Source organism: Triturus cristatus, chromosome 11, assembly GCF_964204655.1.
Source record: "Triturus cristatus chromosome 11, aTriCri1.1, whole genome shotgun sequence".
Classification (NCBI taxonomy): Eukaryota; Metazoa; Chordata; class Amphibia; order Caudata; family Salamandridae; genus Triturus; species Triturus cristatus.
In genome coordinates this window covers 58,400,805-58,427,158 of record NC_140594.1, presented here as the reverse complement: position 1 = coordinate 58,427,158, position 26,354 = coordinate 58,400,805, and the positions used below count along the sequence as shown (strand labels likewise).

At 44.7% G+C, this 26,354-nt stretch overlaps 1 protein-coding gene across 9 annotated transcripts in view; it reads left to right on the top strand.

Moving 5' to 3' along the window:
• ARVCF (ARVCF delta catenin family member) overlaps nucleotides 1-24,080 on the top strand; it is a 657,174-nt gene extending 633,094 nt beyond the window's left edge. For 5 of the 9 annotated variants that reach the window (XM_085633790.1, XM_085633791.1, XM_085633788.1 and 2 more), the window contains 2 exons: nucleotides 1,673-1,787; nucleotides 12,908-24,080. In XM_085633790.1, the coding sequence (XP_085489916.1) occupies nucleotides 1,673-1,774 (102 nt within the window). In that variant the 3' untranslated portion in view covers nucleotides 1,775-1,787; nucleotides 12,908-24,080. The remainder of the gene's footprint in view (nucleotides 1-1,672; nucleotides 1,788-12,907) is intronic. The other 4 variants (XM_085633794.1, XM_085633793.1, XM_085633792.1 and 1 more) reach the window with 1 other exon arrangement.
• The last annotated feature ends 2,274 nt before the right edge of the window (nucleotides 24,081-26,354 follow it).

The following is a 26,354-nucleotide window of genomic DNA, read 5'->3' as shown; positions in this document are numbered from 1 at the left end:
GTACCCCTTTTTCTGCTGGTTTCACAGGGCCCCAATTATTTCACTGTGCTCCCTGAAGCAGCCTAGGCGAGTGTGACTACCACTGGAGACAGGTGAGGTGTGCAGGAGCCACAGTGACCATGGGCACTACTTCTAGAAGGGTGGACCATTCATGATCCACAGGCGCTTCGGTGATAGTAACCACTGCCCGGACAAGGGTGGGACATCCGTAGTCAAGGTCCCCCCGGGTAGACATGGCATGGAGTAGGTTGGGTGGAAGGTGTGCGGCACCCACCAGGGTGCACACGTTCACAGCAATAATGCTGCTGTAGTGGAAGTAAATGCCAGAGGCTGAGGAGAGGATTGGTTCGCTGGTAACATCTGTTCCTGGGGATGGACAGACGGACACAACACTGTATAAAGGCTAATGGGAGAGGATTGGTTCGCTAGCAGGATCCCTTCCTGGGGATGGAAACACAGACACAACATTGTGTAAAGGATAGGAAGCCACCCTGGACATAGGGGAGAGACCTCATGGCACCTTCCCAAGGGTGCCCAATAAAGTGCCACTCTTGGTGGGATTTTTAAAATTCAAGCTTGAGGTCCCCGCACCCAGTGTCCGCCCACCCGCCTGGCTAATAAGTTGTACTGTTGGACAGTTCATGATTTTAGTTTGACACCTCAATGTTACACTGAGTACATCTAAGGGATTCGTCGAACAAGCTTTTGGGGTTATTGTAGTTCTAAAAAGACAATCGTCTAATCTGTTTACATTTCCTTGCAGTGTGTACATACTCATGTTAGAGAGTCACAGTCACTGAGTCTGCACTGTTTCTGTTTGCATCAGTGGTCTCACCTCATGGTCACTGCTGTGGACTTTGGACTTTAATGGATGCCCCCATAGCTCCTCTCCACTTTCAGCTTGTATACTAAAACTCTGCTGGCGTGCTGTGTGTGCTTGTGTGTGTGCACATTTCAGATGAAATTGTGTATATTAACTTGTATTAACAGTCAAGATGCTATGTTTTTTTTAATCTCTCCAAGATTCTCAGTGACGCCTGTCTGCCTCTTTCCTGGAAATTAACTGATGCCTGTGGCTGTATCTCTATTTCTTCTCTCTCTCTCTCATTGGTGCTCCTCTCTCTCTCTGGGCTGCTCACTGATCTATCTATCTCTCTCTCTCTCTCTCTCTCTCACGCACTGCTCAGGTGTTTGTTTCTCTCCCGATTGTTCACCCATGTCTGTTTCTCTCCCGATTGTTCATTAATCTCTGTCCCTCATGGTTGTTCTCAGATTCCTGTCTCCCTTGATGTCTACCATCGCCCTTGTGTTTCTCTCTGGATGTTCACAAATTCATCCCACCCTCCTGTTTATCCCTCTCTATTCAGATGTATATCTGCCTGTCTCTTGGAAGGTCACTGATGCCTGTCTCTCTCTCTCGCCCCCCCTCCCCCCTCTCTCTCTCTCTCTCTCACTCACTCACTCACTCACTCTCTCCCCCCCTCGCTCTCATTTTCTGGTATCTATCTTTCTCCTGGTACTGATTCCGGTCTCTTTCTTTTCTCTCCTCTCTCTCGCTTGTGCTTTTTTGCCTTATCTCTTCTCAATGCTCTTTAGCATTTGTCTCCTCTCCTCTGTACTAACCTGCTCTGTTTTGCTTTCTCACTTATAACCCTTTCGCCTCTGCCTGCAGAATGACACAAATAAGAGGCACATTAACCGGAGTAACAGGGCTTCGGTGAATCTGCTGGATGTTCGTGATCCCAAACCTCAGCCTGTTGACTCCTGGGTCTAACTGTGCATGCCTGGTAGGTCTGCTGTAGTTCTGTGATTAACTCTGCATGTCTGCTGTTTCCTGTTTCTTGGTGCTTTTAGGGCTGGGTCTCTGGTGGGTCTTCCTTGCATCTGTGCTATAACTCTGCACGCCTGCTGTTTCCTGGTGCTCTCACGGTTGGGTCTCTGGTGGGTCTTCCTTGCATCTGTGCTATAACTCTGCACGCCTGCTGTTTCCTGGTGCTCTCACGGTTGGGTCGCTGGGGGGTCTGCCTTATGTCTGTGGCTTAACTCTGCACGTCTGCTGTTTCCTGCTTCTTGATGCTCTCAAGGTTGGGTTTCTGTTGTGTCTGCCCTGCGTCTTTGCTTAGCTCTAGATATCTGCTGTTTCCTGCTTATTAGTGTGTTCAGGGTTGGGTTTCTGGTGGGTCTGCCTTGCGTCTGGTCTATAACTCTGCATGTCTGCTGTTTCTTGCTTCTTGTTGCTCTCAGGGTTGGGTCCCTGGTGGGTCTGCCTTGCATCTGTGGCTTAACTCTAAACGTCTGATGTTTCCTGCTTCTTGGTGCATTTATGGCTGGGTGTCTCGGTGGTCTAACCTGCTTCTGTGGCTTAACTCTGCACATGTGTTTTTGTTGCTGCTTGGTGCACTCAGGGGTGGGGTGTTGTGGTAGATTTGCCCATCATCTGGGATTTAACTCTACTCACCTGGTGTTTCCTTCTTTGTGCTGTTGAGGGAGAGTTTCTTGGTGGACTTTCTGCACAACCGTTGAACCCACGAGCTGCCGGGGAAGTGGGTCACTGTGTAAAAGCTGATTTTTTTTTTTTTTTAAATGATACCAAATGTTTTCCTGCAAAAGACGAAGTGACTTGGGGCCCTGGTGCCTATTCACACACCCTGAATGTGTATATTCAACCAACTGTCTCTTGAGTATGTATGTTCAGCCAACTGTCTCTTGAGTATGTATGTTCAGCCAACTGTCTCTTGAGTACGTATGCTCAGCCAACTGTCTCTTGAGTACGTATGTTCAACCAACTGCCTCTTGAATATGTCTGTTCAACCAGGACAGGAGATGCGAGCTGGTCCCTGGTCATTAAATAGGAGGTGGCATGTGGTTTCAGGGCATTGGACAGGAGATGTGAGCTGGTTCCTGGTCATTGGACAGGAGGTGGCATGTGGTTTCAGGGCATTGGACAGGAGATGTGAGCTGGTTCCTGGTTATTGGACAGGAGGTGGCATGTGGTTTCAGGGCATTGGACAGGAGATGCGAGCTGGTCCCTGGTCATTAAATAGGAGGTGGCATGTGGTTTCAGGGCATTGGACAGGAGATGTGAGCTGGTTCCTGGTCATTTGACAGGAGGTGGCATGCGGTTTCAGGGCATTGGACAGGAGATGTGAGCTGGTTCCTGGTCATTTGACAGGAGGTGGTATGTGGTTTCAGGGCATTGGACAGGAGATGTGAGCTGGTTCCTGGTCATTGGATAGGAGGTGGCATGTGGTTTCAGGGCATTGGACAGGAGATGTGAGCTGGTTCCTGGTTATTGGACTGGAGGTGGCATGTGGTTTCAGGGCATTGGACAGGAGATGTGAGCTGGTTCCTGGTTATTGGACTGGAGGTGGCATGTGGTTTCAGGGCATTGGACAGGAGATGTGAGCTGGTTCCTGGTCATTGGATAGGAGGTGGCATGTGGTTTCAGGGCATTGGACAGGAGATGTGAGCTGATTCCTGGTCATTGGATAGGAGGTGGCATGTGGTTTCAGGGCATTGGACAGGAGATGTGAGCTGGTTCCTGGTTATTGGACTGGAGGTGGCATGTGGTTTCAGGGCATTGGACAGGAGATGTGAGCTGGTTCCTGGTCATTTGACAGGAGGTGGCATGTGGTTTCAGGGCATTGGACAGGAGATGTGAGCTGATTCCAGGTCATTTGACAGGAGGTGGCATTTGGTTTCAGGGCATTGGACAGGAGATGTGAGCTGGTTCCTGGTCATTTGACAGGTGGTGGCATGTGGTTTCAGGGCATTGGACAGGAGATGTGAGCTGGTTCCTGGTCATTTGACAGGAGGTGGCATGCGGTTTCAGGGCATTGGACAGGAGATGTGAGCTGGTTCCTGGTCATTGGACAGGAGGTGGTATGTGGTTTCAGGGCATTGGACAGGAGGTGAGAGATGATGAACATCATGTTAAAGCTGATTTGAGATAACTTGACATAAGGTGTGAGCTAGTGCCATGACTTTGGATGAGAGTGAAGTGTAGTCTTTGAACCCTTACATAGGAAAATGGAGGTGACTTCAGGTGTTTGATTAGGTAATTGGGAACTGGGGTGTTCTAGTTTGTCAGGGGATGAGAGCTTGCTGTACCATTGGATGAAAGGCTGCAGCTGGTTTCTTGTCATCGGCCAATAAGAGGAAGCCCGTACCGAGTCATTACCTAGGAGGTGAGAGCTGGTCACTGGACCATCGGTTGCAGATGGTTACAAGCCATTGGACAAGAGGAGGGGAGAGGGAGATGGTTCCAGATCAGTGGTCAGAGGCTGGAACATCTTTCAGGTCATAAGGCAGTTGGTGGTAGCTTGTTTTATTTCTTTGTACTGGGAGTGTGAGCTGGTTTCTGGAAGTTGAAGAGGGTTTGTATATGTTTATTTTCATGGTATTAAATCCTGAGAACCGTAGAGCACTGGTCCCGGAAGCAAGGGAAGTCATTGTGGGTTTAATTACCATCTGCAGATTACCCATAGAATCCTGGAAACACCAGTGGTATCCCCTATTTGCCTGCATGGAAGCCCTGCAACATGAGACTTGTTACTGCCTGAAGAGGTCGCCTGCCATATTTATTAAAAATTTTATTTGTGCCTCCTGGTTGGCAAAAACGCACAGCTCCTCGGCAGGAGTTTCTTTCAAACCTGTCATCTGTTCACATTTCAGCGCTGTACTTCTTGTCTGATCTAGTGGTGCGGTTTAGTTACATTAAAGGGAAGCCCGGCCTTTTAGGGTTAGCAGTGTGAATATCTGTTTTGTATTTATATTTAGTTTTTGTAAAGTGCCTTGTGGTCATAGGCGTCAAAGCACTGCCAACGGAAAAGAAGATGCAAGTACGGAATGGCGAATAGCCGAGTCTTCAGTTGCGTATGGAAGACCACGTGAGAAGCTAAACTGGCAATGTGGATCAGCAACGTGTTACACAATTGTGCAACAACTACCGTGAAGGCGCGACCACCCCGTAAAGCCTTCCGGAACCTAGGAATGTTCACCTTCCTTAGAGAAGAGGATCTCAGCTGTCTTTTAAGAGTGTACCATTGGGATACTGACCTCGGGGGGTAACGACCCCGGTTGGTGCAGAGCTTGATGGATCATACAAAGTGCTTTAAATGTCACCCGCTTTCTGGTAGGCAACCAATGTGGCGAGCACAAGCCTTCCCTCACTGAAAGGCGTTTAGGTATATTCAATACCAAGCAGGCTGCCCCATTTAGAATGACCTGAAGTTTAAGTGAGGATTTTTAAATGTTTATGTATAGTGCATTGCAGTAGTCGAGGCGAGACGTAATAAATACAACAAGTACCACAGTTCTGAGCTCCACTGGAATGAAAGGAAAAATCTTTTTCAAGACTTTGATAATGTAAAAAGAAATATCTCTGGTCCAGTGACCGGCATATCAAAGGTGTTGTCAAAAAGTGACTCCTCTGTAACTATAATTTTACAATTCCGGTCTGCAGTGGCCGTACGGCGATACTATGGCACTAAGTAACTCGCTTAGCTTAACCTAGCTGCCCCGCAAAGCCTTCTGTACTTTCAAAATGCCATATTACTGGACGCCATCTTTAAATGTCTGAGGCGTACATCCCTGGTATGCTCCCCCTGCATCTCTTGATGAACGGGCTCAGGTTATGTGCCAAGTCAAACCCACTGCAGGGCACTGTGCACCTCCGAGTTTCTCAGGATCTCTGAAGTAGACGCGGGGGCGGGGGGGAAGGCACACTGCGTTACTGCTGGACTCCAGTGGCGTATGAAACCCTTGGACCAGCCGCATGAGTTAGATTTACCATGACCCTGAGATGCTAACGTGTCATCATTGGAAGTGCGTGGATGGCGGGGCACTGGCACCCGCCACCCCTAACAGCCTGGCAGCTCCATCCCTTGAACCCAAGAACTTCCCAGGGTGCATCTTTATAGCCAGACTTATACACGGTCTGCATGTGCAGAATTTAATCTGGGAGTCCTGCTGCAAAATCTAGAGGACGAATCCTTTCAAATCCGGTTTGTATGTGTCACCAGAACAGTTTTCAAACTCAGTTTTTTATTTTTTTTATTAGTTCGTATGCCCCTTTTATAAGACTGTTTGGAAGTTTGGCTAGTACCACTATTTAATATATGCAACATCTGCTGTGATAGAGGGCCTTCATTAAACAGTTCAGTGACCTCTCCCATCAGTGGGCTCAGAATATACAAGGCATTCCCTACACTGACTACTACTGGGTATGCGCAGAGGTGCCTCAAGGATGCCCAGTTAGTAAGAGAGTCCACAATCACACGTGCAGGTTACTGGACGTCTGCAGGAGGTATCATGCCTCGAGCGGTCATAGACTGGTCAAGAGCATCGGAAGAGCAGGTTACCGTGTCTTGACAACTGCGTGAGGTATCGCATCTTCAGGGAGCAGTCATAGACCAGCAAAGAGATTCAAAAAAGCCCATTACTGTATTTTGGGAAGAAGCTTTCATAAATGTGGTAGGTCCCAGGAGCTTCAGGCTCATATCAGGGAGATGTGCACCCATCAGACAGGCACATCATTGGATTGGTCTCCACCCAGGCTAAGTGCATTTGTGATGCACAAAAGGCATTTGACAGTGTGGACTAGAACGCATTTACATGGTGCTGGAACGTGTGAGTCCTAGTCCCAGGAACAGAACCCGGGTCTGGCTCGGGTACCTGACCTCACTACCAAAGGCAAACCAGTGCGGAGCTGTGTCTTGTGTTCACCCTTCTCTCGGGGCCCTGGTGATAGTGATCGCTACCTCCTGCCCTCTTCGCGCCGTGTCGGCTGATGTTGGGTAATAATCGTAGCTGGCATCCTCTGAAATGATACAGGACAGAAAGTGGTGTGTAGAATCACCCCAAGTGCTGTATCCTGTATTATAACATTGGAATGTTGGTAGCTTCTTTGATGACAAAACAGTGACTCTGGGCTTCTAAAGGCTGACGTATGCCAGGAGGTCCAATATACCAATGTTTGTCTTCATGTTTCTCCCTTTTTAATTTAGAACATTCTATCCTTAGTGGTGGAATGTTTTAATAGCCTTATAGGCCTTCTGCCTCAGGCTATGCCAGTTGTTAAAGGCCCTCTCCCTCGTTATAGGCCCTCGCCTGCAGCTCAAACCTATAAACCGGGTTTAGGGCCTTTAACCACTGGTACAGACAGCCCTTGGCAGCTGGGCTATAATAAAGAGGTAAGAGGCCGCTCGCTCCTAAGCATGTGATTTCACAAGTGAACTTCATAAGTGCATCTCCTTAAAGGCCTTCAGTATTCCCACACTCGCAAACTAGGCTGGTAGGATTGGCCTTGTCATTCAGTGATGACTGAATGAAAGGTGCACGTGCCCTACTCGTATTGCACCACAGAAGGGGGCATGGACCATGTCACGTCGTCATGATGTCCAGAAATAGAAGGGTAGCACTTCTGTCCTTCTCTGCTAGACCCTGGAGGGCACCCTCAGTGGGCCTGGTGGAAGATTCTCTCTGTTTGAGAAACAAGACTGGGTCTGTACCAGCACGAGGGATCCTTGAGAGCGAACAGCCTCCAGCCTATGCGTGGTCCCACGTTTGCTAAAGTCCAACGTGAGGGCAGGCCATTCACTGTACTGACTGCAAAGCTTCGGAATACTTTACCAGTCAAACTTCGCATGGCCGAGTCTGAGCACTGCTTCAGAAAAGAACTAAACACTTGGCTCTTTGACCAAAATTAGACATGATAGTCCGGTCTCTACTCAGTCACTGCTTTCATCGCCAGGACACTTCTTTTCCAGAGCAGCCGTGCGCTTTACGAATGCACTTGATTGACTGAATCTGTCTCGTCTGAAGCCCACAGTGGCAATTAGCCAGCAAGTCCTTCTCTTCCACATGGTTCAGTGACCGCGGCTCTTACTGTCCGCTTCCACAAAGTAGCCATTTGTCAATCTGCTTGTAGTTGTCGTGCTTCTGGGGATCCTGCGTGGATTCTTATGAAGTGGATTTTTCCAACTGTCAGAGCAGGGAGGTGATGTCGAGAATGTTTCGAACTACCCAGGAGACTTTGGACAATGGGTGAAGCTCCTTGGAAGCCGGTTGGCGTGCAGGTCAGGCGGGGTCCTGGTTTGCAACTGGAGGAGCATTAGTGTATGTTTATATTAATAATAATGGCCGCTCATTGAGCAGACAGTGCAATTAAAGAACGTCCTGCAGATTCAGCACGTGCTGCAAACTTCAATTTCAATGCTGAATAATTAAACACTACAGGCCACTGTCAGAAGCTATATTGGTTGTTAAAGGCGCTGAGCCAGTTATAGGGTGAGGGCCTTTAACAACCTGTAGAGCCAGAGGCAGAAGGGCTATGATGTTATTAGAACCTCTCCTCCACTGAGGGTGGAATGCTCTAAACTACACAGGGATAAACAGAAAGGCAGAGATTGCAATATCGGGGCAGGAGGTCTGTAACAGCCATTATTGGCCCTGAGCCACGTCATTGTCTTCAGTGGAGACCTCAACATTCTCAGGTTGTAATAATAACCAGTCTGCACTGACGGTTCTAAGCGCTATAACTAACCGATATTACTATTACCATCATGTAATGGAAATCAATTCAGGCTCCCCAAGAGATCCAACCATGCCAAAAGTCATCAGCGTAGGGCTAGATACAATCCTACCCTTTGTGCGGCAGCTGCTAGAAGCCTCCTTTCGAGGACGGATGGTTCCGGACACCTGGCAGCAAGCAATCGTTCCCCCCCTGGAAAAAAAAGCTACAGCAGATGTGAACCTACTGGAGAACCTACGACCTGTCTCATTGCTCCCTATTTCTCGAAAATAGCAGAAAAGGTTGTAAACACACAACAGGTGGGACACATCAACCAGCACAATCTGCTCCACCCCTCCCAATCAGGCTTTAGAGCAACATACTCGATGGAGTCTGCTTTACTTTATGCTAAAGAGACAGTACGCATGCGGGTGGATGAAGGACTGAATGCTGCACTGGTCCTTTTGGACCTTAGTGCAGCTTTCGACACGGTCCACCATCTCAGACTAGGTGGACCGGAGGGATTTGCCTTTAATTGGATGACCTCCTACCTTTCAAGTTACACGAACTCCACATACCTCCGAAAACACTGCTCTATCACAGGGGGTGCCCCAAGGCTCAATCTTGAGCCCTACTCTTTTCAATCTTTACGTCTCCCTCTTAGTGGAGATTGTGGAAAAACATGGTGTCACCATCGCATCCTATGCAGATGACACGCAGCGAGTGGTCACCCTGTCTCCAAATTCGGTGAAGGCATCCAGCAAGTTTGCTGACTGCCTAAAGGACCTTGCCTCTTGGATGACAAGCAATTGCCTGAAATTGAATGGCAATAAAACCGAGATCCTCTAAGTGGGGAAGTCTCCATCCATCTGGTCTTCAGCCTGGTGGCCACCAATTTTAGGCCCTGTCCACCACCCTAAAACAGAGGTGAAAAACGTATGAGTCTGGCTGGATTCTACCCTCTCCTTCGAGAGTCTCTCCAGGACAGTTGCCGGCAAGTGTTTTGAAGCCCTGAAAATGTTAGATGACCTTGGACAATCTCCCTCCTTCCGCTAGGAAAACCTTGATTCATACCCTTGTAACATCTCAATTGGACTATGGAAATGTCCTATATCTAGGTGCAACAAAAAAATGTCTCCATAGGTTACAATGCATCCAGAACGCAGCAGCTCGCTTAGTTTTGAATCTACCCAGGAAAACTTCCTCTAAGAAAGCCCTTGAGTCCTTACATTGGTTACCTATTAATAAAAGAATTCTCTTTAAGGCCCTGTGCTTCTGTCACTGCACCTTGCAGGACAAAGGCCCGCTCTATCTGCGGGCCCTTCTCATACCTTATAACCCAGGTCGACACCTCAGATCTCCCAGGACTCACCTGGTTAAAATTCCCAAGGTAAAAAAAGCACGAATGGGCGCTCGCTCTTTTAGCTACCTGGCAGCTAAAAATTGGAATGCTCTGCCTTTGTCTCTCCGTGCGTCACCTTCAGAGAACCTCTTCCAGAAAAGGCTAAAAACGTGGCTCTTCCAACTTAGAGTCCCTACCATCTTTTTTTTTCGTAACTCCTGACCTTCTGTGCCCCCTTCCTCTTTTTTTTTAAACCTTTTTTTTGTCTGAAAGAGCAGTTCTGCGCGGGGACACACCAGTAGATGTAACCAGGCGCTTTATAAGTGATCTTTTTCTTCTTATCATTATTATTATTAATTTATTGACTTAGGAACAAATAAAGGTGGAGTGTGGCCTGCAGGGCTGGACTGGCCGTAGCAGGCATCGGGCGTTTCCCCGGTGGGCTGTCAGGGTGGGGGCCAGTTTTGGGCCCCTGGAGTGACGTTTTTGTTACCGAGGGCCAGCAATATCGGCCTCCTGTAACAAAATCGTCCGAAACCGCTCCAAGAAACAACTCGGCCGCAACCCCACTCCCCACCTCCCGGGGGGCGGCCGACTAGTTGCCAGGGTCAGTTTTGCTTCCTAGTCCTGTCCTGATGGCCTGTTAGGGTCTGAACACGGTACCCCTCGATCGCTGAAGATGTAACCCCAACTGTTAACTCAATGGGTCATCTGGAAAGGCAGTCCATAGTGTTGTCTTCATGGCACGTGCTTTTGAAATCATTTTATGAATCCTCTCCCTCCACAAAGACCTCTGAGGAGAGCCTGAGATGAGTTGGACATGAGGAGGTAAAGTGCTCGTCAGCTGGGGCCTGTCTTGAAACACTTCCTCTCTCGATGCTCTAAGAGGTTGTCTGCTGTTCTACAAATGACCAGTAGATGGCAGGAGTGTCGAAACAATTGAGACCTGTAACCAGTATTATCAGCAAAGTGGTGTCACGGGTAAGGAACTTCTGCATTCTCTGCTTTCAGCCTCGGAACTTTAAACACGAGATCTCACTTCGATTTTCCGATTGTTCAGTTGGTCTTTTTTTCCCAAAACAGCTTGCCACTTTATAAAACATTATGTGCTGAATTCCGTCTCCTGATCCTAGTGAAAAGCTGTTTTTTTTTGTATCTCAATGTTTTCTTGTTCCTATCATTATTAGATTCTAGTATTATTTATTAACATATTTTTTTAATTTAAAAAAGCTTCCCTTTTGGAAGATAAGAGACACTGGGGCTTCATTTGATATGAGGATTCACCTTCTTGAGTGTGAGATAATGGCCAGGAACTCAGGCAAAAAGGATTTTGTCATTGGAGTGGGGCGATTTCAAGACTATTTGTTGAAATGTGCCGCCGCCCTGTGGCCATTTGTAGTAGTGCCATAAAGCAGTTGCCCACAATTAATTCAGTGGCGCCCCAGCCCTAGAAGTGTCGATGGCTGGCAAGCAAATGCCTTAATTTGCCGGATCCTAAAATTCCTTGTTTGGAGCCGCGTCTCTCGGTCACACCTTGACCAGATTAAACTGGTTCTAGGTCCCATGTGTTCGTCTTTACCCAAAGTTTGGGACGGTGAAGAACTCAGCACACACCTAGTGATTCGTAGTTCTAATAATCAGCACTGTTACTATGCACACATCCAGCACTTAATACTGGGAGCTAGCCTGGCCATCACCCGAGTACTTCCACGTGTTTCAGATGTGAATGAAGCAACTGAGTCCCAGAAAGAAGTGAGCTGTTCACGATCACACAGTGTATCCTAGCTGGGAAGCCAGGACTCGAATTTGAATGTATCTACACTTTAACCACAAGACCACAGCTCTTCTGTAACGCAGAGATTCTCTTGTTGATTGTGTTAAGTTCTGGGCAAAGCTCTAGCTAACAACCCCCATCTTTTCAAGGCAATGGATGGCATTGCTTCTGGTCACGTGACACAGGGGTGCTAAAGCACTCAGTGCCTTTGGCGTCTGGCTGAAGTGGATTCTTTGAAAAATGCACATCAGCGAGGATATGAACAGAAGTCTTGATCATGAAGTGGGGTGCCGTTTGATACCCACCCAGAAGACTTGATTATGAAGTGGGGGGGGGCTCTTTAATGCCACTCTGTTCTTCAAGCACTGGGAGTCAATTTTTCATTTTCCAACAATTTATCTGGCCAACAGCGAAGAGAGAAAATCCTAAACAAAACGCGTAATAATGGCTTTTTAATGCCTCTTTGCTGGAGTGGTTGTGGCAAAATTAATAAATATTCCAGAACCGCCTTGTAAGGACCCAGGTGAGGAGTTATGTACAGAGAGCAAAGAAGGCTGGAAAATTGTGGTGAATTTACTGCTACAGAGGGCAGGTGTATGGTGACAAGGTGGGGGTCCAATGTCAGAATCTTTGTAAAATCTAGACGTCATTTTCCGGAGTTATTAGCCTTGTTTCATCGCGCTGCTCTCTGTTTTCTAAGCTTTTGTTTATCCGGATGGCGCTCTTCATCAATCACCTGCCTCCTCTTTGTTTTGGCCTTTTGGGAGGGTTTCCACCGTTGGGCCGGGACGGTGGATCTGTGTTTGAATTCTGGGATGTCCACATGGCATAAATTTACAAACCACTAATTCAATTGGGAATCATTTGCAGGACGAGTGGGTAGCCCTAAACGCTGGCACAGATTTGGACCAAACTCGCACACTCCTGTTCTATAACCAAGATTTTAAAATCCTGATGTTCTTAGTAGATAATCAGTTAGGTTTGCTTAGTGAGGAAGAATTTAACGCTGGTACCATCGCACGGTCAGGGCCAGTGGTACATAAAGGCAAGTGAGGGCAGCTGCCTTACAATGTAACTAAACGCGACCACTAGAGGGCACCATATTTTAACATATTACCACAAAAGCATACTTTTGGCTATATGAAAATGAGCACATAAACGGAATATATTGCATGAGTTTCTGAAAATATTTGCACTGTTACAGCAGGTAGTGACATGAGTCTTATATACCCATTTCTCACATTAAACGGCTTTTCCTTTTTGTTTCTTTCTCTCCCAGGGCTAAAGTCCAACGTGTTGTGTTTTTTAAAGCAAGGAACGACAGACTGAAAAACCACAAGGAGGAGGCTCCTTCCAACCACCACTGCCATTCAGGGTCTTTGTAGGACATTTATCTGCCAGCCCGTTGCGGACGAAGTGGAGTGGGAACAGAACAACCATCGTACAGCTACTGCATACACAACCATGCCTTACGCAGCAAGACCATTCTTATTTTTGTATTATTCTGATCTTTTTTTTTTGCCAGTTTTTCAAGTACATTCCCATCCGGCATCATAACTCTTTTCAAGTAACCCCCTAAAAACCATAAACTTCAAAAACTTGCATTGAACTGGCTGGGATATTTGGTAGGTCGAGTCGTGGATGAATCCGGAGCAGGTTATGCAATTGGAGTGCGAAACGTGGTTTCTGAAGCAATTGTAAGGTGTGGTCACAAAAATGAGAAAAAAACAATGAGCACTTTGTTGAAACTCTACATTTTGGGGGACGAACTGTGAATTTTAAATGACTTTTGCGGACTAGATGACGCTTCTTTTTTTTTGCTTTATTTTTCCAAGAGGCGCAAAGATTATGCTTTTAAGTGTGGTGGATTCAAGTGGAGGGTGACGAGGAATGTTGGGTTTGTGGTGGAAAGTTAGAAGGTAGTAGTGAAAGTGTTTCAGTGCAGTTTTTTGGGGGACCGCTTACCTCCTCATCAGCAGATAGTGGGATGTGTTGCCTGGTACACGTGAACCTGGTCTGTTTTCCTCCCATCAAACGGCGGGGCAAAAAGTTCCCAGAATGCTTTGTCTCCAGGCATATGAGAGGCAGGGGGGCAGGGCACCTATCATGCTAACCACGAGCCACAATTGTATGTTGTGTTGGTAGGGAAGCCATAGTCTTTGGGCACCGCAACACACACACGGCTTGAATTGGGTTGGCCAACAGGTGGGAAGAGGAGGGAACAAGAGAAGAATTTGAATCTAGAAAGAAGACATTGTTTGGCTTTGATAAATGTCAGTCTACAGCACGAGAATGCGATTTTGTGTAGTCTAGGCAAGGGAGCGCAAATGCTCCAAGGCAAAGACGTCATGGGGGTATGGGGCTAGATTCGGCTGATGATACAAATACACCACTAGGTTAGCTTTCTGGGAGCCTCAAATAATGGGCTTTAAGAAGAGGATTTCTTGGAGGCCTTTGTGCTATGGCCACATTTTATTTCCTTCTTCACAGGGCACTGATCGTGGTATTAAAAATTCCAGCCCAGGGCACACTAGAATCGTTTGACCAATGTGAAGCCAGGGTTATTCACTCTGCCTATGACATGGAGATCGAGTAATGAACCCTAAATTGTGCCAAAGAACTCCCAAATTTCTGTCAGTTTTTAACTCTTATGTGGGTCAAACAGATCAGAATACCTAAGGTTTGTGGGTCTGCTGTCTCACCATTGCGGGTCACTGTTGCAGTTAACTTTTCTAAATGTACATAGACTAAACATTTTTCGCGTTGAACAACAGGCCCCATGTGCAAAACTAAAACTCAGAATTTTCTCAAATATATCAAATACAAAAGTCTGTGGGGTAGTCAATCAGAAATGGGACAGCGATGTTTTGATTTACCTCTTTTCAGAGTACTTGTAGAACTTGGATTTCTCAGGCGAGAACACGCAAGTGGGAGTCGGGAGCTCTTTCTGTGAGGGTTGATGAAACGATACAGGAAGCATCTCCAATGGGCAGCATATTCGTGGGGCTTAAAAGTTCAATCTAAGGTGTAGTATGGAACCTGTGTGGGTCTGAGTGGCTCTTGAGATGTGAGTAGCGACGTCCGTGTATGCCTCTTAGGACCTTGAACCAGACAGCTTTCACGTGGCCTACATTACATGAACTTGCCACATGTCTGTGATCACCAGTCTCAGCGAAAGAACATCTCTGGAATGGAAAACCTGGTGGTCACTAGTTGGACCAGCATAAGTTCCTCCATGGAATAGCAAACTCTGTGAGATCTGATCAGCGATACACAAAGCTAGGATGGTGCAACACACTTGGACTAACTAGAGTAGCCTAACCCAACTATCTCGTTGACTTTTTCAAGAACATGTAAAGTTTGTTGGGTCATCCAGAGAGCTGGTCTGAGGTGGTCTTCCGAAGAAGGAATGCCCACGACTGATAGAGTAAGCGTCCGACCATCATGTGTTCTGCTCTCAAGGTCAGCTCTTGTCACGTTGTGCTGTGCTTGGGCAAGTCAGCTGTGCAATATGTTTATTTTGCATTTACCCACTTCATTAAGAATCCACTGGACTCCTTTCTGTCAGGAATGTGGAAATCACTTCTCACGGGAAAACAAACAGACTGGATTCCCTTCTCCGGGCCCTCTTCGCCAGCGTTATTTTCTCTGGATGCTTTTGAATTTGTGACTGAACATTTCTTTAAATGAGGTTCAATAGAGACATCCTAGATTAACAGTGTTTATAAATGCTAACATTTTTTTAAATTATTTTAACATAAGCTGTTAACAAAGTCGCACGACATCGAGTGTGTTTTTTTTGCCAGCTGAGGTTGTTGCTTTTAATTTGCGTTGTAAAATCTGACGGATGCATCCTTTATATTTTTGATGATAAAAAAAAAAAAAACAAGAGACAAGATTGCTGTAGGATATGTGTGTATTTTCAATGCAAGATGTCAATGTGCTTCAGCGATAAGAAACCATTTAATTTGTTTTTGTGGGAGGGTTTGTCTTCTTGTCTGTGTCACACTTGGTTTAGTTTTCCTTTGATGGGGATGAAGCAGTAAGTCATTTGGGCATTGAAGGCATGGTTTTCTAGGCCAAGAGTGCAACATGAAGGGAACAGCAGTGTTCTGAGGGCAGTCACACCATACTGATAGAAAACTGGCATATCACCTAATCAATTCTTTGATTTCCCCTGGCTGTTGATATATTGGGATAGGCAGGTAAGACATTAGCTCTGGGGGCGGGGGATGTGATGAATACATATATATATTTTTTGAGGTCTTTGTTCTTGTGATATCTCTTTATATACATTCTGTGGGCGAAAGATATTACCCAAGGAAATTGACATGCAAATCACTGCAACCTGAGAGGGTTATTTAGTGTTATTTGTTAAAATATAAACGTATAAAGAAAGGTTTAAGGAGTGGAATCAAACCTTGAGAAGCTGGAGTAATGCTTGAGAGCTTGCAGTTGTAACAACGACTTTATACAGCACTACACAGCTGTTTAATTCCTGAGATATTCAGAGTTTAGACATATCTAGAGGGTACCCGCTACAGCGCCCCTCTAGTAATGCCAGTGGAGTTTTCTGCAAATACATGATCATCGGCAGGCTGGCAAAAGGTCATAACCTTTGGTGCCCAGAAGGCCTGTGATTGGTCCGTGGAGTAAGTAGGCACTCTTTTAGAATTCCATGATCACTTGTTACCCACTCTGTGGAAACGAAATGGCAGCAGAAAGGACTCTTCAAAACAATGTCAGAATCTAAAACCACAGCATTAAATATTAATTTCGTTTTTCCAGCCCGTGACTCTCCGCGGTTACGCTGTGAACCATGTATGGAGACGCATATTTTGCTTCAACACCATAAATGCCTTTTTCCAAGTTCTACAGTTTTAAAAGTGGAAAGATACATGGTTTTAGCAAGTGCATTGCTCATAACAGACCAGCTAAGTTCTCTGTAGGAAAGTTGGGGTTACACCCTATGGTGCCTACACATTTCAGATATCTGAGATTAGAATTCCTTTCTTCCTCAAAGGTTTTCTGGACACTAAAAATATTTAGTTGTTTTGTCTTGTTGATAAATATACCAAAGCAGTCAGTCACTTCCTTCTTACGTGGGCTCGGTTTGTAGCATTTGTTTTAAACATTTTATTATCCGAGCATAAAAAAAGACTAGATGAGACAATGGAGGAATTCTTAATCCATCAATTCCCATGACCTAAAGGCAGAACATTTTTAACAAGACAGAGCTGGTGAAAGTAGATGAAATCAGAAAAGTAAAGTAGGTTAAACGCATATGAAACTATGAGAGGAGTTTGTGTATCGCGCTCACAGGACAGCTTCTTACATCGTTTTGGCCAAATGTACATCAGAATCCTGGGTATGAAGACGTAACATTCACAGAGTCTAGGGAGCTTCACTCACCATTCCTACGAATTGTTTTGCCTTCAAAGATCTAAGTTCTTTGACTAGTGTGTATAGAAAAAACTTTTTACTAGCTGGATATCTGGACTCTGGGCAGCTGTTCTCTGATTGGTTGCATTGGCTGTAGATATCATTTTCACTTGGTTTTGTCCAAACAAACCCAAAGTTGGGAGTGAATGTGTCTTACTTGTTCCTTCGGACATTACAGTCTGCTGTTAACCGAAGAGTTTCCTCGAAGTTATCTTACTTACTTCTTGGAGGTTGTCCTTCTTATCAATAGTTAAAATTGACACCAATTCTCCAATAATGATGTAGCTCATTTGCTAGTTCTGTTTGTCATGAGCTGGGCTTCGGGGCAGAGCTTGTGTTAAATCACTGGGGTTTCGCCGATTCCATTAGATGGAGTTCTGCAATTGACAGTGGTGACGGTGAAGGAATGGGTGCAACTGAAAATTACACTTTTGAACTTCTTACTCTCGTTGGAGTTGTTTTCTGGAGGTCGTAAGAACGTTTCGTACATCTTTGATACTATTACTAAACTAGCTAATTGCAGGCGTAACAGCGTCTGGTGCATTAATTCCATATTGGGTGTTTAGCCCTGGGAGTATTCCCTCGTGAAGATATGTCTGGATGCAGGATATTGACACCTTTATTCTTGGGTGAAGCTCCTTGATAGAGGACCCCCGTGGGCTAAGATGCACGATAGATCCTAGGAACTGGTTGTTTGCCACAGCAGTCTTCTGTTTTATTTTTTTCCTTGTTACATTGAAAGGGTAATGACAACATGTGTTTGTTAGTTTCAGGGCCGGGGAACTGGTTCTTTGCAAATTCCCATGAAAGGATATGAAATGACCATAGAGCCCATTATACAGACCGGCAGATGTCCCGGCTGCTCTGAAATCCATGCCTTTTCCAACCATGCTTTGTGCACTGAATTCTCGGACGATGCCAAAACCACCTACATTGACTTACAGTGTCTCTAAATTGATCAATTTTGTATAGAGGAATTCTGAAAAGAAAATAATTTCCATATTTCAATTTTTTTAAAGTCCCTACTATGTCAAAATCATCTCAGACCAGGCTGTACTTGGCTGCAGTGCTTTCACAACACCTTTTGTTACAGTCTTTGAAGACTCTGTGTTTAACAATTTTGCATCACCTCTCTTCAGTTTGTGGGCGACAGGAGAGGACGGGTACAGTGGATTCCCAGTTTCCAAAATTTCAACACTGCTTGCTTTGTAATTATCAGAAAGCATTCTGCTGCATCTTTGTAAACGTTCGCTCTTTTTTTGTAGAAAAACAAAAGTGTGAAAAAACTTATGGAAACAAAACTGTCAGGGAAGGTTTGAGTCTAGAGCTAAAGAATTAAAACTGACCTGAAGACAAACATATACATATGTACATATGCAAAGAGACATATTGTTGTGTGGATTTACGGTTGACTAAACCACTGGAATTCCTTTTCCAGAATAAAGGATGTTTGGGGCAGGGAAGGGGAGGGCTTCTGGTACAGAGGGGGCCAGGTTGTTCATATAGTGTGAAGGGAAAGGGGAGGGGGAGAAGAACACGGAGATGTGAGATGCAAGACCACGTGACTCATGGTAATGTCTGTTGTACGCTCATTGGTTGTCTTATAAGCGAATGTCACTCATCGGCCGGCCTGGTGTGCCCTGCAGCCCAGGTAAATTTACAGGCTATGAATATGCTTTCTTATAATATACTCTTTACATATTAACAGTTTTACCACTGACACTATGGAAAATTCTCGAAGGACAGATTTAGGCCCCATTTATGTGTGTTCATGGGCGATGATAGGTGCTAATTTAAGAATTGAGAATCAAATCGACCATGTGTCTGTAGTGGGATGTCGGTGCTAAGAGAAACATTTTGTGTTGTTGTTGCTTTCCATATCTGACCAACTGTTTGTGTTCATTGCCAATAGATGCTGCATTAATGCTGTAAATGTCCACTCTTTGGGGGTGGCTACTTAATTTTAGCAGGTTTTGGAAGTTGTATTTGATCTTTCATTGAATCATTCGCAAAGGGTATGATCTTTTTCCAGTTCCGTTCCCACTGTTCACACACGACTCCGTTGCTTTGGGGTCTGCGGTCATCTGTATGTCCTCGCACTGCACCATCTGACTGGGGAGCACAGGGCATCAGTACAGAGGAGGAGAAAGAGTGAGGGTGAAGAAGTGCTGAGGAGTAAATCCCTTCATGCCATGGCATGACTGGGGGCACAAGCTGCTTTCTTGGAGACCCACAAGGGTGCTGTTATCAGAGCCTTGTCATGACTTCATCTCACACTACCATAAAACCATCTCCATTCCTGACTCCGTATCTCTCAATCTCACATCCTTAGGAGGGTTACACATGCTTTATATGTTTTTCATCTTCCCAAAAATCCATATTGCTAAAAGTTCCACAAACTTTTCATAATGGTTCGCCTCCTTGACTTTAGTTGGCTCATAATCTGAAACATCGCTTCCATCCTCCTTGCGAAGCCAGCAGGTGAAGAAAGAAGGTGGGGTTTCCTTTCAGAAATCACTAAAAGTTGGTATTTTATGCCAAATAATTTATAAGATAATCCATGTCTACATCTCTCACAGCTCCAAGATGTAAAATAAAAAGCCGTAGACTGTAGCATTGAGTAATTTGTGACAATCATATGGCAACCCTACATCTCACAGCATCTGGATAGATGTACCCATATTCAACACTGGGACTGGATGCTCACACATCTGGATAGATGCACTTGGGTCATAGCGCTAGGTAAGGATGCTCACGCAACACGTGATTGGATGTACCCATGTCACAACATTATGGCAGGATGCTCACACATCTGGATAGATGCACTTGGGTCACAGCACTAGGTAAGGATCCTCATGCAACACTTGATTGGATGTACCCATGTCACAACATTATGGCAGGATGCTCACACATCTGGATAGATGCACTAGGGTCACAGCACTAGGTAAGGATGCTCACACAACACTTGATTGGATGTACCCATGTCACAACATTATGGCAGGATGCTCACACATCTGGATAGATGCACTTGGGTCACAGCACTAGGTAAGGATCCTCATGCAACACTTGATTGGATGTACCCATGTCACAACATTATGGCAGGATGCTCACACATCTGGATAGATGCACTAGGGTCATAGCACTAGGTAAGGATGCTCACACAACACTTGATTGGATGTACCCATGTCACAACATTATGGCAGGATGCTCACACATCTGGATAGATGCACTAGGGCCATAGCACTAGGTAAGGATGCTCACGCAACACTTGAATGGATGTACCCATGTCACAACATTGTGGCAGGATGCTCACAGAACATCTGGATAGACGAACACATGTCACAGCACTAGGGCACGATGCTTCACACATCATCTGCATAGATGTTCCCATGTCACAACACCAGGGAAAGATGCTTGCACAACACCTGGTAGATGAACCCATGCCACCACACTAGGGCAGGATGCTCAAACAACATCTGAATAGCACAACACTAGGGAAGGATGCTCACACATCTGGATAGATTTATGCATGTCAACACTAGGGAAGGATGCTCACACAACAGCTGGATAGATGTACCTGCGTCACAACACTAGGAGAGATGCTCACACATCTAGATAGATGCACTCCGATGATATCACTAGGGAAGGATACTTACACAACACCTGGATACATGTAGCCATGCCACAATATTAGAGAAACATGCTCACACAACATCTGGGCACATGTACTTGTGTCATAGCACTCGGGGAGATGTTCACACAACATCTGGATAGATGTACCTATATCATAACACCAGGGAAGGATGCTCACACCAAGCCTGGATATATTTACTCATGTCACAACACTAGGGAAAGATGCTTTCACAACACCTGGATAGGTGCACCCATTTCACAAGTCAAGGCACTTCCCACGCTACGCTCTAAAGGACTCTCCATAGTACCACCAAGACGTGCCACCTAAAAGTCTACTCCTTTGTCTCACTAATGGTTCTATTGCCCACGACTGGAGAATGTTCCGGTGATGCTGCACCAGCTAATTCCCAGAAACGCCTAAATAATGCACCCCTGTCCTTCTAAGGAATGTTCCAGAGACCTAACAAGTGATGGCCGGTTCATCTGTCCATGCTTCATCTTTGGGATGTTTACTTGACTCCTTTGAAGGTGATTCTAGTGGGTCATTACAGATGTAACCACCCCTTGGTGCAGATCATTTTTCACACCAAGAGACTCCCAGAAACCTGTCTAGTGACACGGTGGGCTTTCGAGGGCAGATGAAGGATGGGGTGACTCCTTTCTGTCCTATTGCATCATTCAGGAAGCGGCAACAGGTGGGCATCAAACCTGTCCTAGCCTGACTCCTTTACTGCTGCATTTATTCTTGGGCACAGTACAAGGCCTGCGGGTGCTAAACAAAGCTGGCGAGCAGGATGATGAGGTAGGACCAAACTGCACATATAGGTGGGGTCTAAAAGAGAAAGATTTGAGAAGCTAAATTTAGTTGTTTCAGTCGTATACCCAGAGGGAGCTGTCGGCGAACACGGAGAGTAGGAGCCCTCTTGGTGATGCATTTCCAGTGTTTGTTTCCCAAGAGTGTTCTCAGACATAAAGTAACATTTATGAAAGTATCAGGAGTGAATTTCAAAAGTGTGATACAAATGTACATTAGCTCTTTTTTTTTTGTTTCTCCACAGAAAAATACTTATTCATTGAGACACATCTTCCACCCCCCCCCTCCCCCCCCATCATTAAGTTTGGTTGTGTGTTGCCCTCAGTCTCGGCATGGAAAGAAACACACTACTTTCTTAGTAGGAGTCCTTTTTAAAGTGATTCAAGAATAAGCAACTACCTTCAAATCTTTGATTTACCCCACACTTTGCAAGTGTGTGGATGTTCACCAATATTTACTGTTGGTCACACCTAAAAGCACCTTTAAATACTGTCTCTACTAAATTTGTGATCAGACATGCAAGCATCCTGGTGGAATTTCCGCATTTACAAATGCATGATGCGCATGGGAAATTCTGCCAAAATGTACACGCGCAAAGTGAATGTTGCCTCCCCTAAGTTGGACCTAAAATGCTTTGCAAATGTTGTGTTTAACATTTCGACATGATGGGCGCACTTTAACCTTTCATGCCCAAGAAAAGGAATAGCAGAAGAGTGTGGACTCAGTTTGAATGTGTATTTACACAGTTAATCACACATTCTAATAAACTAAACTTGGTTATTTGTTTGTACCAAATTCATATGATCTTCAGTTCCTAAATATCTTTTAAAGTAAGGATGCACAGGTACAGGAGCACCACAAACACATTGAATCACATGACTTTTCTTGTTACCTGTGCCTGAGTGTGTTCTGTAAATGCACTTGGGTCAGTTTGTGACTTGCACATAGTTCCTAAACCACTATGTTATGAAAACCTGGTGCACACTGTGCTAAGAAGGTTTGTAAATGGAGAGGCTGTCTTTCCTGTGTTCACTGCATATTTTAAAACTGGCTCCAGGGCTTTATCCCTGGTAAAGTGAAATCCTTCTTTTACCTCCTCATGTACTGAATGACCATGAGAACGCACACCCCCATGTTAGCCACTATATTTCTGTATACACGAAGACGGCAATATATGTCATCGCACCTTCAGGATATAGTCCTCTCTATTCCACCCTTAAGAATTAGACTCACATCTTCACTTGTCGAAATTCATCTCATCCTTCCTAACTACCTACTCGTGTATTTTATTCATTCTACTGGAACGAGAACAACACATTGAAATAATGTAGTTAACACGTTTTTAAACCAAAATCATTTTTATAAAAATTGGCCATTACATTTTGTTTTCTAAGAAGTGTTTGTTTTTTGTTATTCATATTTTTTATGCGGCAAACAGCCAATGCAAAATCTATATGGTTATGATTGTTGTGCTAATACATGATTTCCCATTCAAATTGGTGCTATCAACCAGCATTTTCATCAATATCTGGTAAGGAAATCTAATCCGCAGTGCAAAAGTAAATTTTGTTCAAAGCAGCGGTAGTACAGGCATTGTTTCTCATTAAGCATTTAAATAGTTTCCTTTGGAATTGTGGGGGAATGAGCTTGTACAGAACACAAACCACTTCAACGTTTCACTTTCAACACATGAACCTTGAGCGGGGTGAAGGTGCTTTTCTCCGCCATGGTGCCCAGAGGCATGGACGCCCACGACAAGGACCACAGAAACACGGTTGTGATAATCTGGACCTCCCACCCAATCTGTAAATATCCAATGTTCTGTTGAGGAGCATTTACCGGTGATTAGTGGCAAAAATTGTATTTGTAACTATCATGTGCCTTAAACATTTTCGTGATAGAAAAAGGACAATTTTTACATTTCCAAAGTGTGTGTTCTTATTTTCTGCATTGCTCAGCGTCATCGCCGTACTGTGGACCAGTGAAAACTTGCATTACATTTTCATTGTACAAAGAGAATGCCGGATAGACTCGGCGTTGGATTCAGTAATTGATACATGTAATTAAAGCTGAGATTGCTAATATGACTTAAGTATGTCAAAGGACTTTATTACTACCTTTGAATTCTGACGTAGATTAAAAAAAAATCAGTTTCCGTCTCAATCTGCCAATGGGTAAACATACTCAAATAGGTGCTTCCTTGAGTAAAGGAAGACTCATTTCCTGTGGCTCCCCAATCCCTGCACTATTGGACTTATTGAAATTGGACTTAAATGTTATTAGTTATTCACACTTTACGTTGCATTCTTCTTTTACTGAATCCCAGACTCTAACTGGGGTTGATTTTGAAGAAAATATATATATATATATTAAAAAGTGGGTTCTGTTTTCATAGAACTTAAGGAAGGAAAAACAAAGAAATAAATAGAAAATGAAAGTAATGTTACATTGATGATATGTAAGATATTATGACTTTTCCCTAATATGAACAAGTAGAATGCTTGTTAGGAAACAGGTGTTTAAAAGTTTGGTGTGTTTCCAATAAAATCATGCCTGAAAAGAATTGGTGGTTTCCAGGTTTTTTTATTTTACTATTGAAGTGATTTACACCATGCACATCACTCACACCAACAATACAACCTTCAATGCAAAAAGAACATACATTTGTCAAACCACCTCTATCGACATTCAGTCTGCAAAACATTTTCAACTAATCTTCCTCCGAAGAAATGTTAGAGACTACTTAGCAATCGCAGTCGGTTACTGGGATCAAACAAGACGGATTCGTAGTTATTCAAAACCCTTTCCATTCTCCATCGGGCAATCGTGTTCGATTTCCAGCAGTGAACGTTACCTTTCCAATCCGGCTACTTTAGCGAGAGTACTTGGCTAGTAACTTATTTCAGCATATCCAGATACTTCATTAAAACACTTTTTTTCAGTAGGATGAATTGATCATTTAGTAATAGCATGATTATTTCTTTATAGAATCCTTAGCATTACATTTTTAGCTCATGGTAATGTTATACGTGCCTATTTCTTCCTCTTCAAACATGTCTGAGTCAATCTGCTTCCTGTGTTCACTGTACTGAAAGTAGGGGAATTTGGCCTACCGTGGCACAGGAGAGGGGTGACCGAACACTAGGAATTGTTGTCAAATGTGGCCATAAGCCATTAGTTCATGGGTTTTCTTTGCTAGGATCAGTAGGTTGCTTGAAGGCATGACCGAATTCAATTTTGAAGTGCAATATTTGGCTGGTTCAAGAAATAAGGCAGCTGGTTTTCATTTATATCACGGTTGCAGTTGGACCATATTGTCCGTGTTGAAGACTCTGTGCCATGTTTATGGGTACGTTTGGATGTGTTTCAGGGATTCAGTACATACACAGAACTATGCTCTGGATTATAGGACCTTGGTGTATAGTGACTGAGTCATCCTACCACCTTAGTACCCATGACTGACTAGCTATAGTGTCTCACTCCCTCTCCTACACACTCACGGAGAAGCAAATGATTAGACACCCCCAGAACACAACACTCCCGGATCTATCAGGAATCGCGGTAACAAGACACACCTTTTCACTCACACTCGCGTACCTGTCCACAATAAGATCTGACTGTGACACGAATATAGTTTAAAATGTTTATTTTAACTAAGGTGCTCTAAAATGCAGTTTATGTGCCACTACAAGCAAAAAAATGCATAACACGAATATAGTTGGCATTGCAGCAAGGCCATATATCATAAAGGGGGATGTCATCATATAAAGGCAATGGAGAAAGGACGATAGTGCCAAACCTCCCTCGCCTTGGTAAGAAGAATTATTATATAATAGAAGATCTCTGGACCCCATACCTTAGACTATAGATGGGATTTCTGCATCCTAGTTGTGTGTTGCTCTTCTCCCTGGAAAGGTCCCTCTCCAAATGTGTGTTACCAAAACATGCATCCCCTTAATATCAAAGTACGAGCTTCCAGCAGCAGCAGCTGCGTTAGTGTGTTTTGTTTAGGTGCTAAGGCCTGACCAGAACAGAATAACAAAGGGCAGTGTTTATTGACCTTGCTCTCAATATTCAGACTAAACTTCAGGAACAGGCAGAGAACGAACACAGCAAACAGTTCTCATGTGAAAGGCATAAACAAAGTCTTGCAAAAATAAAGCAATGTAGTAACATGCGCAAAGGCTGCATCATGGCTGCAGGGCTCATGCTAACTTAGTGATGTAGACAATGTACCCATCGGCCACGTGACACCCTCCCCTTGGTCTGGTCGTAGCATATAGAAAAACAGAAATGCAATGGTAAGCAGAGCTAAAAACGCTTGTAAAAAGGCGAATTATAATATTAAAAAAAAAAAAATGTTTTAATGCGAGTTCGGAAAATTAACAGGATTATATGCAACATGCAATGCAAGCAGTCCAAAGGGTCATCCCTGCCATTTTTAGCAAAGAGGGACGCCATCCAGTTGAGCAGTTCAAATGAAAACATGTGCTCCTTATAATCCAGTGCCTCCAGTAGCATATCCGGGCAACTTGTGTGATATTCCATGAAACTCCGTTGCAAGAGGCGCTGTGCAACCTCACAGGTATTCCAGCCTGCCAACAGTGTAGCCGCATGCATCAAACGGCTATCCCCAGAACAGGTCTGATCATGGGCCACCAATGGACCCACCAACAGATCATAATCCAGGTCAGCGCATGACGTATTGGAGAGTCAGATATCCAAGGACCAACAGAAAGGGCACTGTCGGCAATAGAACACAGGTTACACGCAAGTGAAGTAGGAGAAACGAAAGGTAAGCCCATAACTCACACCAAGCGTCGCCAAAGGCAAGCAT